This window comes from Bos mutus, chromosome 9 (assembly GCF_027580195.1).
Source record: "Bos mutus isolate GX-2022 chromosome 9, NWIPB_WYAK_1.1, whole genome shotgun sequence".
NCBI classification, from domain to species: Eukaryota; Metazoa; Chordata; class Mammalia; order Artiodactyla; family Bovidae; genus Bos; species Bos mutus.
The window spans coordinates 74,233,467-74,252,570 of NC_091625.1; the positions used below are offsets into that span (position 1 = coordinate 74,233,467).

At 33.8% G+C, this 19,104-nt stretch overlaps 1 protein-coding gene across 9 annotated transcripts in view; it reads right to left on the reverse strand.

Annotated features, from left to right (window-relative positions):
- BCLAF1 (BCL2 associated transcription factor 1) overlaps window positions 1-19,104 on the reverse strand; it is a 30,885-nt gene that overhangs the window by 7,955 nt on the left and 3,826 nt on the right. The window contains exons 2-11 of one of the 9 annotated variants that reach the window (XM_070376740.1): window positions 15,130-15,220; window positions 13,346-13,459; window positions 11,647-12,552; window positions 9,811-9,957; window positions 9,489-9,658; window positions 7,057-7,162; window positions 5,936-6,020; window positions 3,356-3,531; window positions 2,050-2,230; window positions 843-989 (exon numbers count right to left, since the gene is read on the reverse strand). In XM_070376740.1, the coding sequence (XP_070232841.1) occupies window positions 843-989; window positions 2,050-2,230; window positions 3,356-3,531; window positions 5,936-6,020; window positions 7,057-7,162; window positions 9,489-9,658; window positions 9,811-9,957; window positions 11,647-12,552; window positions 13,346-13,449 (2,022 nt within the window). In that variant the 5' untranslated portion in view covers window positions 13,450-13,459; window positions 15,130-15,220. Of the gene's footprint in view, window positions 1-842; window positions 990-2,049; window positions 2,231-3,060; window positions 3,223-3,355; window positions 3,532-5,935; window positions 6,021-7,056; window positions 7,163-9,488; window positions 9,659-9,810; window positions 10,477-11,646; window positions 12,559-13,345; window positions 13,460-15,129; window positions 15,221-19,104 lie in introns of those variants that run through there. The other 8 variants (XM_070376736.1, XM_070376739.1, XM_005899103.3 and 5 more) reach the window with 8 other exon arrangements.

A 19,104-nucleotide genomic window follows, 5' to 3' on the forward strand; every position in this document is an offset into this window, starting at 1 on the left:
GTCTACCATGGCAGATGGCTGGGACATTCAGCTTTATTCAAATATACTCATAAAAAGTCATATAAAAGACACTTTTCTAAAACTCAGCACTATTTTCCTCCTTGCTTCAACAAAACAACTAGTCTTCAGAAATAATCTCTAAAACGTGACTTCCCTGAAAAGCTATGACAAAAATGAATATTCTGTTAATAGTTTTGGTATTTCCTTAAGTTTCTATAATGGAAGATAAACCCTCTTCTCCCATGCCAAGTGCAAAAAATTTCCATCATTACTTAGAGAATCTTTCAGGACCCACCTCCTCTAGCTTCATCCCTTACAAACTACTTCAGAGAGAAGAGCATCACAAGGAAGCATCAAACTAATGTGTACCTAGCAATTTTTCCATAATGTAATTTTTCATCTTCCTTTTACTCCAATAAAAGTTAACAACCTCCTGAAAACCTTAAATACATGTGCTGTGGAAGAATTCTTCTCCTTGTCTTTCAATTAAACAAACAGCTGTAGTGATGAAAGGGAAATCTTAATGATTTACCTTCTTAACTTAACCGTCTTATAGACAGATATGAAGTAGTTTAATGTTCTTCTCTGCATGTGACTATCAAATCAGGTATATTTTTACTTTACCCTGACCAGTCCATAGGTAATATCAATAAGGTATAAACAGGACTAAAGGGACCCACATGTTCAAAACTTCAAATCATCTGGGTAATGATTTATTTTAAAAGTTTCCTATATTATAGTAAAAACTTCTCATAGTAGTGGATGCCTGTACTCAAATGTATTCACCCAGTATGCTTTGAAAATTAATGCAAACCAAATAAACAGAGATTTCTAACACCCACCAAGAAGTACTTCTTGCTCTTTGGGGTATATTCTGGATCCCATTCCTCTTCCTTCGGTCTCTTTTGAAAAGTAGTATTTGAGTTGTTTGGACCAGTATTTGTCCCAGCAAAAACTCCTCTGGCTCTTCCTCTGCCTCTAATTCGAAACTGATTAACAAAGTTGTTTAGTAATGAAATCAAAAGGTATTAAGTTACATGCAAACTCTAATTTTACTGCAGTAACAAAAAACATTCCCTAATTTCTTCCCTAAATCTCAACTTCACAGCCACTGAGGATGGAAAAGGTGGCCATTTTATACTAGTAAGGAGGGAAAAAATTCTGCCTATTGAAAGCTGAATAGGTTAAGAAGAAATGCACAGTCAACCTAAGTTGTCAGAACACTACACTTTCTTTCATGGCCTGAACTAAAATTTTTAAATAGTTTAAACTTTAAGAAGTTGGTTTTTTCCCTTTTACTAGCCAAAAGATTTGTCTAATTTCTTTGAATTACACAGGAGTCCTAAGTGTTAACTACACCTATCACCATATGGGCAAAGCTCTTCTCTTTCCCAAATAATCTAATAAACCCTACTAACAACTAACTGGATACTAGCTCAAGTTAGAAATCTGAACCTAGAAATTAAAGAGTCAAGAAGATGCACTACTATGAAGTCATTAAATTTACAATTATAAGAATTTATGGAAACATGGGAATAATAATATATATACTAGGTAGGATAAAAAGTCATGTAATTTCTATGACTGACACACATATAAAAAAGAACTTGAATAGGCAAAAATGAAAAGTTAATACAAACGGATTTTTTTGTTTCAAGACATGTTCTTATTAATAAAAAAGTGATTAAAGAAATGGATCTAAATCATTAACTTTCCTTGACTCTTGGGTCTCTAAGCACTATGTACAGTTACTGATTTCAAAGTTAATAAGTTATACAGATGCTTCTAAATCTCAAAATGGCATATTTTCAAAATCAGGCAAAAACATGGATTTTTTACTTTCTATACAAAGGAGGTTATCATCCCAGCTCCAGCTCCTCCTCACTCTCCCAAATGGCATTTCTTAATAAAGATATATCAAATACCATTTTAAAGACTACAGGAGTAATGGCTCACACAACAATGACTAAATCAGGTATCTTACTTTCCTTATGTACAGTGCTCTAAAGTAAAGTTCTATCAAAGACAGAAAATAATTTTATTACTTACAAAGGTTCCTCGTGGTCGGCTAACTCCTGCAAAGCCTGAGTATTCTTTCAGTTCATGGTGAGTTTTAAATTCTTCTTCTCTTTCCTTCTTACTCTCCTTTTCTTCTCGAGAACTAGGAGAAGAAGGTGATGCTGAAGAGGATGAAGATCGAGAATGATCTTGCTCTCTACTTTTATGTTTACTGAAAAATAAAAGAAACAAGAAAAATGTGCTATTTTAAAAAAAGATTAAGAAAGACCCTGCTGTATCTTACAATAAGAGGGATATTTTTCAAGTCAAAGAAACTATCCCCTATTAAAATTATCATGAAACTAAAATGATTGGGTGTTCAACTTTGACATAGTCTGTTTCCATTCTCCTCCAATATTTGTTTTATATCACTACTGGAAAACATGCTATGACCTGCCAGTTAGAAACTAGCAGTCTGGAAACTTCAAGAATATAAAGTTCAGTTCAACACTTTTAACATTTTTTTTTTTTTTTAAAGGAAAGGAAGGGAAGAGTAGGAAAAAGTATGAATGTCCTTAAGGCCATGTTTCAAAATGACTGCAGTTTGTACAACCCTAGGTGAAAACAGTTGATACAGATTGGGCCATAACTCCATTATTGAAATAAAAGGCATATGACATTATAAATACCAGTAAATTAAAATTAATTATAAATTAAAAAACACGAGTAAAATTACCACCATTCACCTAATGAACAGCAAGAAAAACGATTATCTATGATACTTAGTATTCCTAATATTTACTTGACTCTATCATGATCAATACATGATTCTACTGCAATACCCGAAAAGGTCATACCTGCGATAACTCTTACCACTTCTAACAGTATCCATGGAAACATTACTTTGAAAGCCTAATACACATTGCTATTTCAAAAAAACTAGTCCTTCCTCCCCCCATCTCTCCCATGTTAAACCACTAGACATCAGTTTAAAATTCTTGTACTCTGGGTGTTATGAGTTGAAAAAGTGCGGAATCAAGCATAACGAACCAAAGTTCTTACACAAACTGTTTCTAGAAATGCACTGCATTGAAGTCCAACCTCCTGATGTAGCCTGGATAATAGGACACATTAATTTGTCATTTTTTTTTCAGTGTTAGCTTGCTATTCCAAAGTTTTTGTCCTCATCCACCATAAGCCGTGTAAAAGACAAATACATTTTTGCTGTAAAACAAATAATTTTAATTGTTTAAATTTAAACATTCGATTACACAGTCAAAATTGAAAGCAATTAAGCTGACAATTATTAAAGGCTAATTAGAAGCTAAAACCTAACTCCGACAGTTTTAACAATTACCTGTCATCTTTGTAAGATTTGTATTCCTTGTAATCTTTTGGAGTTTTTTCCTGCTTTCTTGATCCACTGGATTCCCTGGAGCCCTTGGAATCCCCCCGTTCTTTACTTCTTTCTTTTCTCCGACGATCTATGTCATGCCGAAGATCAGCAGAATCACATCTTAATTTTTTATCTCCCTATAAAAGACAGATGTAAAATACAGATTTCAGGGAAACTATACGGAAAAAAAAAGAAATATATATATAAAATACCAATTTTTTTTGCCAGTTTCTAAGCTGGCATTTTTAGTAGCAGAAAAGAATGAATATAACATACTACTTCCATACTTAAGTTTTTGTTTAAAAACGTACTTGCTGTTTTCACTAAACACTTGTGAACACAAGTACAACAGGACTGGAGAAGTAATTAAAAGCTAATTGTCTTCAAAATGTCATAGGTTTCTGTTCAAAGCAATCCATAATAAACTTTCATATAGTAAAATGATATAATTATTTTTCCACTCGGTACATCCTCGTTAATTATCCCTCATCTTTTGAAACAGCTTTTTATATACTTTAACAATGATGGAGATTATACTCAGTTGTGGGTATAGCCATCTGACAGTAAAGTTAAGGGATCCTAAAGTAAATGGTTCTCATTATTTAAGCCTCATTATCATCAAGTTCTTCCCAAATTAGTTGACCAACCCAATAAAAATCACTTTAAAAGTTAAATATTCTGTATTTTCCATAACATGCAAACATAATATGATTAATGAAACCAACTGAGGTTGAACAAGGGTAGAAACAAAGCCAGAAAGATTCATTCCCAATCCTGTACTCAGTATCTGGGCCATATACTGCCCTTTCTCAATTCAGGTATTGCAACGGACATTAGTTTAACTGGGTCACAATTCACCTCCTTCTTGTTCCATTGCTTTTTCAAATACTATATAATTTAGGAAGATGGAAAGAGGCATCTAGGAATGAAGAAAAATTATACATCAGTAAGATGCTAAGCAATGTGGACATCCTTGCTAGTATTCAACAATACGAAGTACTTACTCTGGGAAGTCTAGCTACAATGTTCATAAACATTCCTAAAACTGGAAGTATATGTCCAAATGGTATCAACTACTCACCTATTTGCTCCCACAGTTATGAGAAAATCTAATCAAGAGCAAAAACTTTCCTATTCACCTAGTAATATGCTATTGCCAAGCCCATGGGTAACAGTATAGGTGGAAGTACTTTGTAAACACCAAACTATATATGTAAACTACACACTACTACATGTATGTTAATTGTTCATTCAGATAGGAAGATAAAAGATAAAAAGCAATGTCTTTTCCTCTTATCCTTCCATTAGTTATCACTATTTTCTCTCCTCTAGATCAAAATCTGGTCTGAATAATGAAGAGAGAAGAAAGACACTCACTCTGTCAAGAGTACAAGAATAGACTAAATTGTGGGCAAAACAAAATTAATCAACATTGAACCTAAGACATTGAAAATAAAAGCCAAAATTAGCATTCACTTCTCAGAATCTGCTTTACCAAAATCAATGTGCCCCACGCAAAGAAAGCACTTTCTAAGCTCTAAATTTCTTATTTAATAAATTAATAGCATGCCTAATTAAAAAGCTTATAAATGAAAGCCTTAGTAATAGTTTCTAGTAATAAAGTGCCAATGTTATCATAACAGCCCAGTTATTCAACTCTGCAAAACAGATGTATTCTCATTTTTCTTATCAGAAAACCAACATCCAAAAAGCTAATCACGTTCCTATTATCAAGACAGTATCAGTAATGGCCACGATTGGAACCAAGTAATACCCGTTCCAAGTCCCTAACCTTCTCATTACAAGACAGTTGCTCCCTTTTAACCCTGCTCCACATTTCAACTAGAATTTTATGGCCTGTCATATAGACTAATCTACCTAGGAAATATCAAATTGTCAATTAAACAGAGTCCCCTTAATGACTGAATTCCATTCTTAAAAGTCCCCCGACCCCAATGCCAGTCATTCAGACTCCTTTCTCAAGTTTAAAAGCATTCTTCCCCCAAATCTATAAATATTCCAATGGTAACACAGTTTTTATTCCAAGTGTTCATTTGTAAACCAGTTCTTAGAATGTTTATTTCTTAGTCCAGATCAAAAACCCAGTAGCATGGCGATTACTTCTCGTTCTCTCTTTGAAGAACCTAAAGATATTAATTTAGGCACACATAAATCAAGGAATATTTATTCTGGATCACCCATTTCACCTCTAACAGAAAACTTTATATAATGTGTATCTTTCCTATTATAATTTTCCTGTCTACTCACTGATTCTTTGCCTTTTACTTAGAAATACTTTTCATTAGCATTTAAATTAATTATTCTTAGTTTAACATATAGTAAAGGGTGAGCTTAATTTTTTCTAGGATGAAACACTACATACACACTAACACAGATATATATATATAAAAATATATCTATTTACAAGTTATAAATAGATGATGTCTATAAACATTTTGCCTAAATAAACTGCTTATTAGAACAATAGCATTAATGAACCAGAAGTTAACTTGGAAAAGAAAAAGTGCATTCAAAACATACCTTTTGATTTTCTTCTTTAAAAACTCTCTCTTCCCCTGCTAAACGGGTATGCTTCCTCAGGGCACTTGGAGAGATGTCAATTCTCCTTAATGTAAAATAAAGTCTATTTGTAGTCACATTAATTTTATGATTCTACAAATTCCTAAAATTTTTCCATTTTTGTAAAGGGAATACCAGTTTTTCTCTCCCAGTTGACTAAATTTAGTATAGTAAGATTATTAATCTAATTCTTAATAGATAATTAAGAAATAAAAACTATTTATTAAAAATAAATTAAAATGCCTCAATTATTTATAAACAAATGAAGCCTGATCTTTTAAGATATCAAGCTTACTTTAATCATCAAAAAAGAAAAAACTTTTTTGATTAAAATTATCATTTAAGTATCAGCATATAATTATAATACATCAGTATCAATAAATACACAAATAGGATTATTTGTTCTTAAGTTATCTCCAATATTTTTACATATTCAGTATCTTTAGTTTTATTCTGTGCCTCTCCTTGAGTTCTTAAGCTACTGTCAGTTGAATCTTCTCAGTGCCTCTTCAGCAGTGACCACCAAAACCATACCTACTACGTATTAAGCACTGAATTAGGTACTTTACAATTAATACTAACTGTCAACATCATCCTGCAAAACAGGATATTTTATTTGTTATTCTTATTTGTAGATGGAAAAAAAACATTCAGAGATTAAATAACTTTTTTATCACAATGCAATTAAGTGAGAGCAAGGAACTGAAAATAACTATCTGACTTCAAATTCACGATCTTTTCACAAGGAACAATTCTATCTCACGAAGCATTTTTATTTTACAAACTTACTCAAAGTGAATAAAATTCAAGGGTTACTTACTCTAGGCATCCAACCCCTCCCAAAAGACAAACTGGTAGCTATTTAATTCCAAACTGGAAAGTGATAAGAGTGAGTATTTTAAGTTCTAACAACCAGTTTTAACCAAATAAACTGAAAATTAAAAAGAAATGGTAAACTGAAAACTTTCATTTGAGTCATGATACCCATACAGTTTCATGTATCTTATCTATAGCTTCAACATGAACTTGTTTAACAGTGTCTTCCTATCAAAACAACATTTTTACATGCCCGGTATACATACCTGTGTATCTCAGGGCTCTTTTGCCTGGCACTATGTTCTTCAGTGGCTTTCTGATACGAAGTGAACCTCTCGTTTAGGGTCATTGAAGATGATTTGAAGTATTGCTCTGTTGATTTAGGAGAAACACTGCCCAATTAGTTACCTTTACCTTAAGAGGAATTTTCAATTGTGACAGAAGGGCATGTAGCAGGTGAATAGAAAATAAAAATACTCAAGAAACCTAGTAGAAGAGAATCAAGTGTTACAAAGAACTCCTACCCTGTCCCACGTAACTTCTTGTACCTCAACAGGTAACTGATGCAAAGTTCCTCACAGGTCTCTGTCAATATTACATATAATCCAAGAACAATAAATATACTAAATCAAGAGTCTCTCTCTAATTCCATTTCAATAACGCACTACACTTCCTCAAATAAAACAAAAAGCAACAATAATATGTCAATGTCCTTAAGCCTTGCCAATATGAACCAATGAAGTTAACTTCAAGTAATCATTTGCAGAAAATGAAAATACTAAAATAACTTGCAAAGCTTGTTTTAATAAACTAATAAAATTATTTTGGCAAGAACTATGTTGTTAACAAAAACTGGATTTAAGAAACTGAATACTGGCACTTCAATTGGAAAAATATTTTTTACATCAATTAATACTAATTACTCCAAAAATCTGGCATCTTGGCAAACCTGACAGTACATATGATATTACTGTCTTGTCTTTTAACAATTTTAAAATTAGTAATATCAACACCAATTCTTTTTTAAACCATTTCAAGATATGCTGTTGATGTAATATAGAAAGACGTATAAAGTCATGAAATGTTACATTACGAAGCAAGCTATCTGCTTAACAGGTCAACATACATCTGTGTCAACTTACCGCCCAATATCCAGCACATGTCTCATAACCAATCATTAAAACTTGAAATGGCCACTACCAGGGTAGTGCCTCAATCATAATTCCATGAAACCCAGGAATTTGAGCTAGCAACTCAGTTTTTATGCCATTTTTGCCAGGAAGACAGAAGATTCAACTTTGCCTGTATCTTTCAACAGCTATTTTACTTTGAAACATGGATTTGCCATTTCAAAACATATTCCAGGACCTAGTTACAATGAAAAAGAAAACATCACTGGGCATTTTCAGCTCTATATGAAGTAAGAGCTGTTCAGATCGGTTGCACAATACCAATAATGAAACACAACTACAGTTCTTTTCTTTTAAAAAAAAAAAAAAAAGGAAAAAGGAAAAATTTATCAAAACCTGATCTCAAAATTCAGCAATAAATTGTAAAATGTAGAGACAGGTAAAAAAAAAAAAAGTGAAAAAAGAAAAAATGTTAATGTTTCATATTCTATGCACCACAGTAATATGGTCATAAATTGGTTCACAAACCTAGTTATAGCCAAATAGCTAAACTCTTTTGTTACTACATTTAAATAATTACAGTAAAAAAGAAATTCATTAACTCTTCACTATTTTGAAATATCAAGTGCATTAAGAATTCCTGAGTGACAAGTTTCACCTATGAGTTGTTCTCAGGTCCAAAGACAAACTTTTCAAAAACGGCTTTTCAGAGCAACAGCCACGGAGATTCCTAGGTAAGAAACCTACTTCAGGGTAAACTCCCTTTCAAACACAAAAATAAAATAATAACATCTATTTGCCCAAAAAGTCTCAAGCTAAAATCTTTGAAAATTATTAGTAACTCTGGAACTAAAATTAGACACTAGCGAAAAGAGAATATCACTACTTCAGTTGAAAAGAACATCCTTCATCATCCCCAGGACCTCAAGGAATGTCATCATTATTATCCTTAGTCACTCACTACTCACAGTATCACTACTTACCTAACACACTTTTAAATTTCTTGAACTTTTTCCCCCCTTTAAAAATCCTAATAAAGTTTTCTGATTTATCATATAAAAAAGTAAAATATTATAACAAATTAAGTAATACAAAATTAACACAGAAACAGTTTTCCCCTCCCACTGGTTTCAAGTTTCTTTAAAGGTTAAAAAGAAATTCTTTATAATAGTAACAACATTGCACCACTTTGTTATAAATCTATGCCACAAGTACATTAATACAGGTCTTATGAATGCAATCAAAGATAATCTGCAAGCACTCTGAACTTCAAGGACAGTATTATGGCACATTTCAAAAAGACTTTCAGCACTGTATAAATCTGTATCATTTTTTATCATGATACAGATTTTCAGGGTATGTTTTAATTTTACTTACATTTCACTTATTAAAAATCACTTTATTAAATAGGTGTTAATGTTACCAAGACTGGTATCTCATTTATGAAGTGTTATTTATACAAAATTTTAATAGAGACTACATAGAGCCCTAGGGTGCATTATTATTATGCATAGCTGTTAATTTTTTTTTACTTGCAAGAAAAATATAATTCACAATACTAAACATACCTTTAACATGATGAACCAAGGACACAATGTGTTGAATAAATGACTCAGATGTGCTTTTGCTGGCCTGTGGCAACTTAATGTGGTCAAAGATGGATCGGAATTCTTGCTCTTTCTTGACAGAATGGACAAGTGTACTAGCAAGCAGTCTGTCTTTAGTCAAGGAAGCAGGTCTGGAGCATATCGGTAACAGACAGACACATACAAACAAAATATACCATTGGTTTGAATATGAAAATGGGAAGTATGGTCAGAAAATAAGATAATTAACTGGATTATTAACTAACCACCCACAGATTATTTACTGGGGAGCAATGTGGATTACCTGTTAGAATCATCAAGAGGAACAGGTGCCATTTTGAGTTTGACTTCAGGACGATGAGAATCACTGGCTATCATTTTGATCCTAAGTGGGCTCTCTTCTCTGAAGGTAGACTTTTCTCGTGCATCCAGATTCTTGTGTAGAGGGGGACTGTAATCAAAGAGGTCTTTGAGCTTTTCAGACTTTACCTGCTCAGGTGACTGAGTTTCTTTCTTTACTGTTATTCTCTCAGAATTTTTGTCGTCTTCCTTGTGCTTATCTTTTGCAGTGCTAGGCCTTTCTACTACATATCCAGTCTCTTTAAGTTTGTAATTTTTTTCTTCTCTAAATCCATCACTTTCTCTATTGCCTTTCAATGAAACTTTGGACTTGTACTTGGGTCCTTCCTCCTCAGTATTCCGATGAGACGTAGTAGCAAAATTTTTACCCTGATCTGCAAGAACTGACTTCCTGAACTGTCTATAATCCTCTGTCTCCTCTGTGTCATCCCCTTCTGAATCATTAAACTTTTGTTTTCCAGATTCCTTATCACTGAAGTAATCTAGAACTTCCTGATCTTCCCATTCTCCCTCTGCCCTCCCTTTCTCTGATCCTTTCTCCTTTGGAGCCTCTTTATCCCTGGTATTACCCCTATCAAGCAGGAATACTCTAGACTCTTCATCTGTGAACCTGTGAATAAGCAAAGAAGAGGATGGTAACTCTGGATTGCATTCATTCTGGACCACTTACATACTTAACTGTGCTTCCCAATATCACAGGGCCAGTAATAGGAGGAAAAAATCCTACTGAAAATTGCTTTTTTCAGATTCCACTTATAGAAAGCCTTAAAAGCATCCATAAAGCTTATGTGCTGAGTTTTTAAATAAATGCACACATTAAGACTTCTGAAGTTTAAAAAAAGTAAAGCCATTCTCAAAAACTTGTTTACTCATAGTTCACAATTCTGCACTAACAAATCCAAATTTCCACAGAGCTTAAGTTTAATTTTTGAGACTAAGAACTACTAAAAACTTATCTGTAATACACTTATCTGATACTTAAAATATACTTATCTATTTAATATATTTATCTATTTGAATCCTACTTATTACACTCAAAATTTCACTAACATATCTACTAAGTAAGAGTTCAAAAAGGTGGACTTCAGTGTAGTTAATATTAGATGTTACTATTCTATCTAAATCACAAAATAATTCATGTATATACTTTTCAGTAGAAAATGATTTCTGGCAATATTAAGTAGAAACTACATATCAATTCAATAAAAAATTAATTTTAGGTTGGGAAGCACTAAAAAAATAAATAGCAAGCTTGCTGTATTTCCTTACTTAAAACCAACCATATTACCTTAGCAATCCATTTTCATTAAGGAACCTTTAGTAATGCTTAAAATTAGCATTTAGACCAAGCATCTCTCTGAAATGTTACTGGAGTCAATAAGAAATACCATTTATTATCTTTTCTACAGTCAGGAAAATTTATTAAAAATTGGCAGCTGGACTATTTATACTACCACACAAGAATATATAACTGCATTATTTTATGTAGGTCACATTATAATGATGAAGACAAAATAAGCTTTCAATGCTTTAACACTTTCAACTTCTCATTTACATTCTTAATTCTGGACTTAAAAAATGGATGAAATGAAAAGGAAGAGCATGAATTATCTTCATAAACATTAAAACACTTTACAATCAACTTGGAATTATTTTATAAAAAGAAAGAAGTCACAAGTAAAAATACTTAAATACACATCACAATGCAATTTTAAAACATAAATCCAAACAGAATTCAGAGAAATATTACTATTATGATCTAAATTCTCTTAACTCTTACCTTTTTAAGAATTTTCCTGTCTTTGCAGTTTCCTGATCTCCACCATCAGGATAAAATGAGGAACGTCCCCTAGCCTCATCTCTTGGAGCGTTCTGTGGTGTGATTGTCTTTGCAGGGCTTCTTCGTGAAGGGATATGATGAATTGGACTATTCTGAGAAGGGCTGTATCTACTTGATCCATTTCCAACAGAACCAGACCCAGATCTTTCAGGACTATGCTGAATGGAATGTGAATGCTGAGAGGGTGTGTTTTTTGCAGAGTGTACTGTACTGAGCATGGGGGCATCAGAGCAAGATGAACTCTGACTAGGTGGTGTAGCAATTGGTGAAGGACTATGGGGCGATCTGGGGCTATTATCATAAGCTGAAAGGCCAGGCCAAATATCACCAGATGTGGCCGATGATTTATTAAACTCATCAATAGATTCAGACGGGTCGTGTTCAAACGTATCTTTCGGTTCCTCCTGTGATTTATTTTTCAAAGGACTCTCTTCTTGAGGTTCCCCTTCAGCTTTTTTGGTTTGTTTTTCCTGAGACCCTCGTCTTTTAGAGACAGGAGACTTGCTATAAGGGGACGAAGAACGAGAAGAGGATGATCTTGGAGACCTAGAGGATCTATATGATCGGCGAGATCTGCTTCGGGATCTTTGAGAAGAAACGGATCTTCTTTTTGGACTCCTAGAACGTGAACGACCTCGTCGAGGACTCCTAGAGTGTCTTCTATTCCAAACAGGTCTATAACCACCTCGATGGTATCTACCTCCTCCTCCTTGATAATACCCTCTACCCCTTCCTCTGTATCCATAAGGTCGTCTCATTCCTCTATTATTTCTGTAATCTCGACGATAATCTCTAGAATAAATTCGATCTCTACTACGAGATCTTGAATACGTCCTGGAACGAGACCTAGAACTAAAAATGAAATAAATATCAATGAAAGAAAAATAAACTATTCCATTGTACCATTCTGATTGAATATATTATGCAAATAAGACGTCAAAGCTAAAAATGTATTTTTTTTAAAAAACCCCTCATTTATATAAAAGTTAAAGGTTATTATTTTCAATGAAAAACATCTCAATTCTAAGGTATATATCGAGAAAACGGGGGAAAAAAGTGACATCCAACAATGGGACACACTAACACATCACATTCATGCAGGCACTTAAAGTGGTAATGTCAAAAGAATACGTAATGCCACGGAAGAATATTCATTAGTGGCTAAATGTATATGTAATAAAAAGCTAGGTCAAGAAAAATACTAAAGAAAAATCAGAAACTAACATTAATTCATAATAAGATCATGGTCATTTATTTAACTTGTTTCTATTTTCCATGCTAAGTATGTATTACCATTTAAAGAAAAACCACCAGAGTCAATCATTTTTATATAAAAGAATAAACCTATTGAGACCTCAGAGTCAGAAACAAGAAACTATGAAATAGCAAAGATTATTTACTGCCAAATAATTCTTACATTATCCAATTCATCTCTTAACATTACAACAGTTCCCCTTTATCTGCAGGAAATTCATCCAAAGTTTCCCCAGTGAACTAATTCTAAACAACAGATCCACTCTCAGCGTTCTTGGAGACTAAAACATGTTAATGAATTTAGCACTCTGCCTGTGTAAGCAATCTATAACTGTTAGCTGGTATGATTATTATAATTTAAAGAGGTAAAAGCACAGTAATTCACCTGTATCTCTTCTTCCTTGAGTGTGATCTTGATCTTGATCGAGAACTAGACTGTGATCTAGACTTTGATCTTGAAGAATGTGATCTAGAATTGGAGCGACCCATTTCTTTTCTCCTAGGCAAATGAGAGGGCAAAAAAGGTTAAAATCACAATGCAAGAGAAGTAGTTTCTATTATTTAACTTATCTTCAGATACAAATTAAATTTATAAAACATTAAGTTTCCCAAAGGATATTACCCATCATTATTCAAGTAAGTACTAAGTCAATTATCCCTAACTAAAACTGTATTTGCACCTGCATGGCAGGTATTGTAAAGAAACAACAGAAGATTTCTATGGACTTTTCCACTTATGTGCCTCAATCCAAAAAAAGGCAGCAGCTGCAGAAGTCAGAAAGAGCAATGACATCAGACTGCAGCAGTACGTTAGATGTTATTCCATGCCCAATACAAATGCCTACCTCTCCTGTAAAAAAGATAAATAATATCAGAGTATTACAGATAACAAACCTGAAAAGAAAATACAAATGACATAATATTAAAAAACAGAGTAAACCTACCCAGCTGTCATCATAAGTGCTTTATGGCTTTGAAATGGGACTAAACTGACCACTCCATGTATGCAATACTGCTTGGAATGGTGATGGATAAGTCTCCCAGTAGAATAAAGGTCATTAAGTCTCTTAACAGCTGGAGCTCAAAGCTCTGCTTTCAACAGTCATGACTGTAGAAATAAAAATGGACTTATGTGACAATGCCTAGTTCACCCTATAGCTTTCTGGTGAAAAGATGAAAAAGGATAAAAGAAACTAAAGAGATTGCTGCAAGAAGAGATTGGGACGGCAAGAAAAAGAGAACCTGTACACCAATATTCTAACTTTTCTAAATACTAGCTAGTATCTAATGCAATAATCAGACCTCATGAAATTAGTAACAGGACTAATTTATAAGATCTACTCTTTACAAAATTAAACCTACACATCTCCCAAGTTTATTCCTGCTACAACTATTTTAAATTTTCACTAATTTACACAAAATTAAGTATTTTTTCCCAAAAAAATCAACTCACTAAACTTTCCTAATAGCCTGCAGTTGCCATGTATTTAAACCATTTTGACCTAATTAGACTTTGCTCAGTAGTATGAAAGTTTTTGAAAAGTATTGAGATAAACTAGAGGAGGCAATGATGTCTGCATACTTCCTCACCAAAAAAGCCACATAAATGACAAATTCAATGGGTTTCAAACAAATATTTATTCTAAAATAAAACACAACTGTCTTCAAAGAGACAAACACCAGCTTCATCTTCTCTCACTCTTAATTCCAAGTGAGTTAAGATATAAAGACAGTACCTTCCTCAGACATGTAGAGAGGATTAAATGAGTTGATACATGTAATATTCTTAAAACAATTTTCAGCACATAATAAGCAATCAAACCTAACTTTAACACCCATGTAAAGGGGAAAAAGTTAAGTTATGGAACTCCTCTTGTACGCATAAAAGATAAGTTAAATAAGCAGAGCTATTTTGTCCTGATTATTTTTGAATAACTGTGTGTTTTGAGTCTTTAAGTAGATGTGTTTATAGAAGTAGAAGCAGATATACAACCTAGAAATAAAAGAGAATCTTTTCCCTAAAACTTTAAAAATCTGGCTTACTTCATACAAGTCACCGTAACAAAAGTTTCAGACCATATCACTTTTAATCGGTCTAAATCATTAGGTTCAGAAGTCACATTTTCTTTAAAAAGTCCAAACTTCAGACTAGAAAAACTAATCATCTACCTTGGGTTTTATGCAGGATCAAGCAGTCAACTGAAGTCTTTGAGATACTGTAAGATTCTTCCTGGAGAGAATGTTCTGAGAAATTAAATTCCTAGCAAAGATAAAAAAAAAAAAATTGAATTATGATAAAAAATCCACTATTTACAACATATTATCACTCAGCACTGCTAAAGGCACTAAATATTTCAGGAACAGAATATTGAATCAGGAAATAAGTTTTTAACCATAAAAGCTTAAAGAAATTTAACTTTTGTTTTAATCAGAATGCAGCAGTGCATTATGAAACTGCAGGACCTTTAATGCAAGCACTTGAGTTCTAATTTTAGCGATCTAGGCTTTAGAAAACAGAAGCTATACTGTCATCCTATCAGAAAATTCCAAAGTGGTTAGCGTAAGTGGCCATCTTGGTATAACATGTTATGTATCTATAGTAAGGGTTTCCCTCACAGCTCAGTCGGTAAAGAACCTGCCTGCAATGCAGGAGACCTGGGTTCGATCCCTGGGTCAGGAAGATCCCCTGGAGAAGGAAACTGCAAACCATTCCAGTATTCTTGCCTGGAGAATCCCATGGACAGAAGAATCTGGCAGGCTACAGTCCATGGGGTCGCAAGAGTCGGACACAACTTAGGATTCAACTACTACCATCTACAGTTAGTATTCATAATGCTACAGTTTATAACAACTATAGTTTGAGTTTACTTTAATGCTATTTATCTTATTTTCTCCTGACCACTTCCTTTCATATAGTTCAGTTTCATTTGAAGCCGATTTTTAAAGTTAATGTAACAACTATCATGCTGCTGCTGCTTATATACCAGATGTTTCAAAAAAAAAAAAAAAACAACCAGCCAGTAGATGAAACAAGTATCAACTGGAAGCCAGAGCTCTTCCGAAACTAATTTACATTACTATGCAAATAAATTTAAGTTATACACAAAGTATTGAGCAGTTTCAGTATTTACTGAAATGCTTAGCCTTATGAATAAAATTCAGTTATTATCAATTATGGGGCTTCCCAGGTGGCGCTAGTAGTAAAGAACCTGCCTGCAACGCAGGAGACACACGTTTGTTCCCTGGGTCAGAAAGATCCCCTGGAGGACAGCATAGCAACCTACTCTAGTATTCTTGCCTGGAGAATCCCATGGACAGAGGGGCCTGGAGGGCTACAGTCCATAGGGTCACAAAGAGTCAGACATGACTGAAATGACTTAGCACACATTTTCAGCTATGTACAAAGCACAGTCAAAACTACGAGGGGATCAGAAACTAAACAATACAAAATTGTATGTGACTACACTCAAGGAATTAATAAATCAGTTTAAGTGGGAAAAAAACCCACATTAATATCTGTCCTATCAAATTATTGATCCAATGAAAAAAATGTAATAAAAATGAAAACACAAAGTAGAAGAAATAAGATTAAACTGGTAAAACAAGAACATGTTCCCTAAATATTTATACAGGGCCTTACAGCTAAGGGAATTATTTTATTTTTAAGATAGGAAGAAAGAATAGGAACCTATCAAGTATGGGAAATATAGCAAAATAAAAATTAGCAAAAACAAAAGAACACGGATACATTAAACAGAAAGATTTCTAAAGTATTCCTATGTTTAGTTTTAAAAATATTAGATCCCCCAAGTGGGCAGAGAAAAACTCTCATCTTTTAAACTGATAGGCTGTTATGAAACTTTATTCTGACCGAGAAGTCCAATACTACTGATTCACTGCTGGAAGTGATACAAGGCTCATTTTAACCAACACTTACCCCCAAACAATTCTAAAAGGCTTATTTTAGTTTCTGTATATCCAAAGAAGAACCAATTGCCAAGTCTCTCTTTACTCCAAGTCATGATTTTCTGAGGTACCAAGAAAATATATGCTAGAAACAGCAAAGTGAGGGAAAAGGGGCTGTAGGCTGTTAGCCTAGCAGACGTACCTTCTTATTCACAATCAATGAATATATTCAAGCATCCATACAAAAAACTCAATGATCATATACAAAATATGACACATAATATGTTAATAATATACATTACAAATTAACATTTAATACTGTTAATATTTAAGACAGTACAAAAATTGTAATCAGCTTGCCTTTTTTCTACTTTAAATGGAAGTCTATATACAAAGCACTGTGTTATATATTATGGGAGACACGACAGGTCCCTGCCAAGTCACTGTCCGACTCTGTGCGACCCCACAGACAGCAGCCCACCAGGCTTCCCCGTCCCTGGGATTCTCCAGGCAAGAACACTGGAGTGGGTTGCCATTTCCTTCTCCAATGCATGAACGTGAAAAGTGAAAGTGAAGTTGCTCAGTCATATCTGACCCTCAGCGACCCCGTGAACTGCAGCCTACCAGGCTCCTCCATCCACGGGATTTTCCAGGCAAGAGTACTGGAGTGGGGTGCCATTGCCTTCTCTGAAGAACTGTGCTAGGTGACTTTAAATAAAATTACCTTATTTAATCCTCATAATCCCATAAGCTACATATTTAACCCCACCTTTCAGATGAATTTAAGCTTTCATAATTCATATGAATTTAAACAAAGGAGACTATCAGAAGCCAGACACTACTACTGTAGGAAATACAGGACTTTAAGTGAGACATTAAGTTCCCTTCTCTGTTGGAGCTTACGTTCAAGCCAGGGGAAGAGAGAAACCAAAGAACACAAAGTGATGTCAAGAGATGGAGAGGAGGACTACTACAGTGGATCCTTGAACCATCTTTAAAAAGGTAACAAGTTAAAGAGAAGGAACACTGCAAAGATCCAAGAAAAGCATTCTAGGTAAAGGACACAAACTTAACCAATTCAAGACAAACTTGTAAGAAGGCTGAGGTACTGTGATCAATGAGAGGGTACAAGATAAGGCAGGAGACAGGAAAGGACTAAATCAAATGGCATCTAATAAGGAGGCCAGAGTAGAGTCGAGATTTTACTCTAACTGTAATGGGAAGGTCCTAGAAGGTCTGATTTGGGAAGTGTCACCATCTTATTTATTTGCATTTTAAGATGGCTGCTGTATAGAGCATGAACCACATGGAGCAAAGAAAAGGGAGACAAATTAGAAGGTTGAAGTAACAGTAAGTACTTGAGCCCAGTCTTAATTTTAGCATATTCAGGATGTGGGCTCCAAATTTTTGGAAACTACTGCTATTCATATCTTTAATAATCCTAAAAATACCTCCCATGACTATTACTCCAATTGACTAGGTTCAAAATTCTGGTTTGACAATTAACCAGCTACCCAACTTTGGACAAATTACTTTAATCTCTTTCAGCTTCACTTTCCACAGATATAAAATAAAGCTAGTAACAGTACTTACTCATAGGCTTAAGATTAAATGTACTAAACTAATAAATAGAAATGACTTATCTGGCACATGGTCTATATTCAAAGTTTATTAATTTCACTTCAAATGATTAATATTTAATATTTTTGGCATAGCATTAGTCAGCATTATTTAAAAAGTCAAGAAATGCTTAACAGGGTGTGAGGATGGCCAAGTGGTCTAAGGCTCCAAACTCAAGAAATGCTTAATAAAATGAGTGGAATTTTGCTTTAAAATACTCCAGAAAAATGGAATTTGAAAAAGAACAGATTTCACATGTATAACTGAATCACTTTACACCTGAAACTAACACAACGTTAATCACCTATACTCCAATATAAAATAATTTTTAAGCACTCTCAAAAAAAAGCAAATAATGTTAAAGTTGGTAAATGCTGATAATTATTAAGCCTAAATAACAGCTCAATATTCCACTTTTGTGCTTGAATATTTCCTTAAGAAAAAGCTTAAAAAAAAATGGTTTAGTCACAAATTTTTGATTCTGTGTCCAGCTCCTTGGCAGCCTGCTTTAGAAAAAAGCATGCAGAACTGAGAAAAAGAATACCTGCATTCCAGACCAGATTGTGCCACTCCCTGGTTCATGTGGCCCTAAAAAGTTTTCTACCTTTTTTGGCCTCC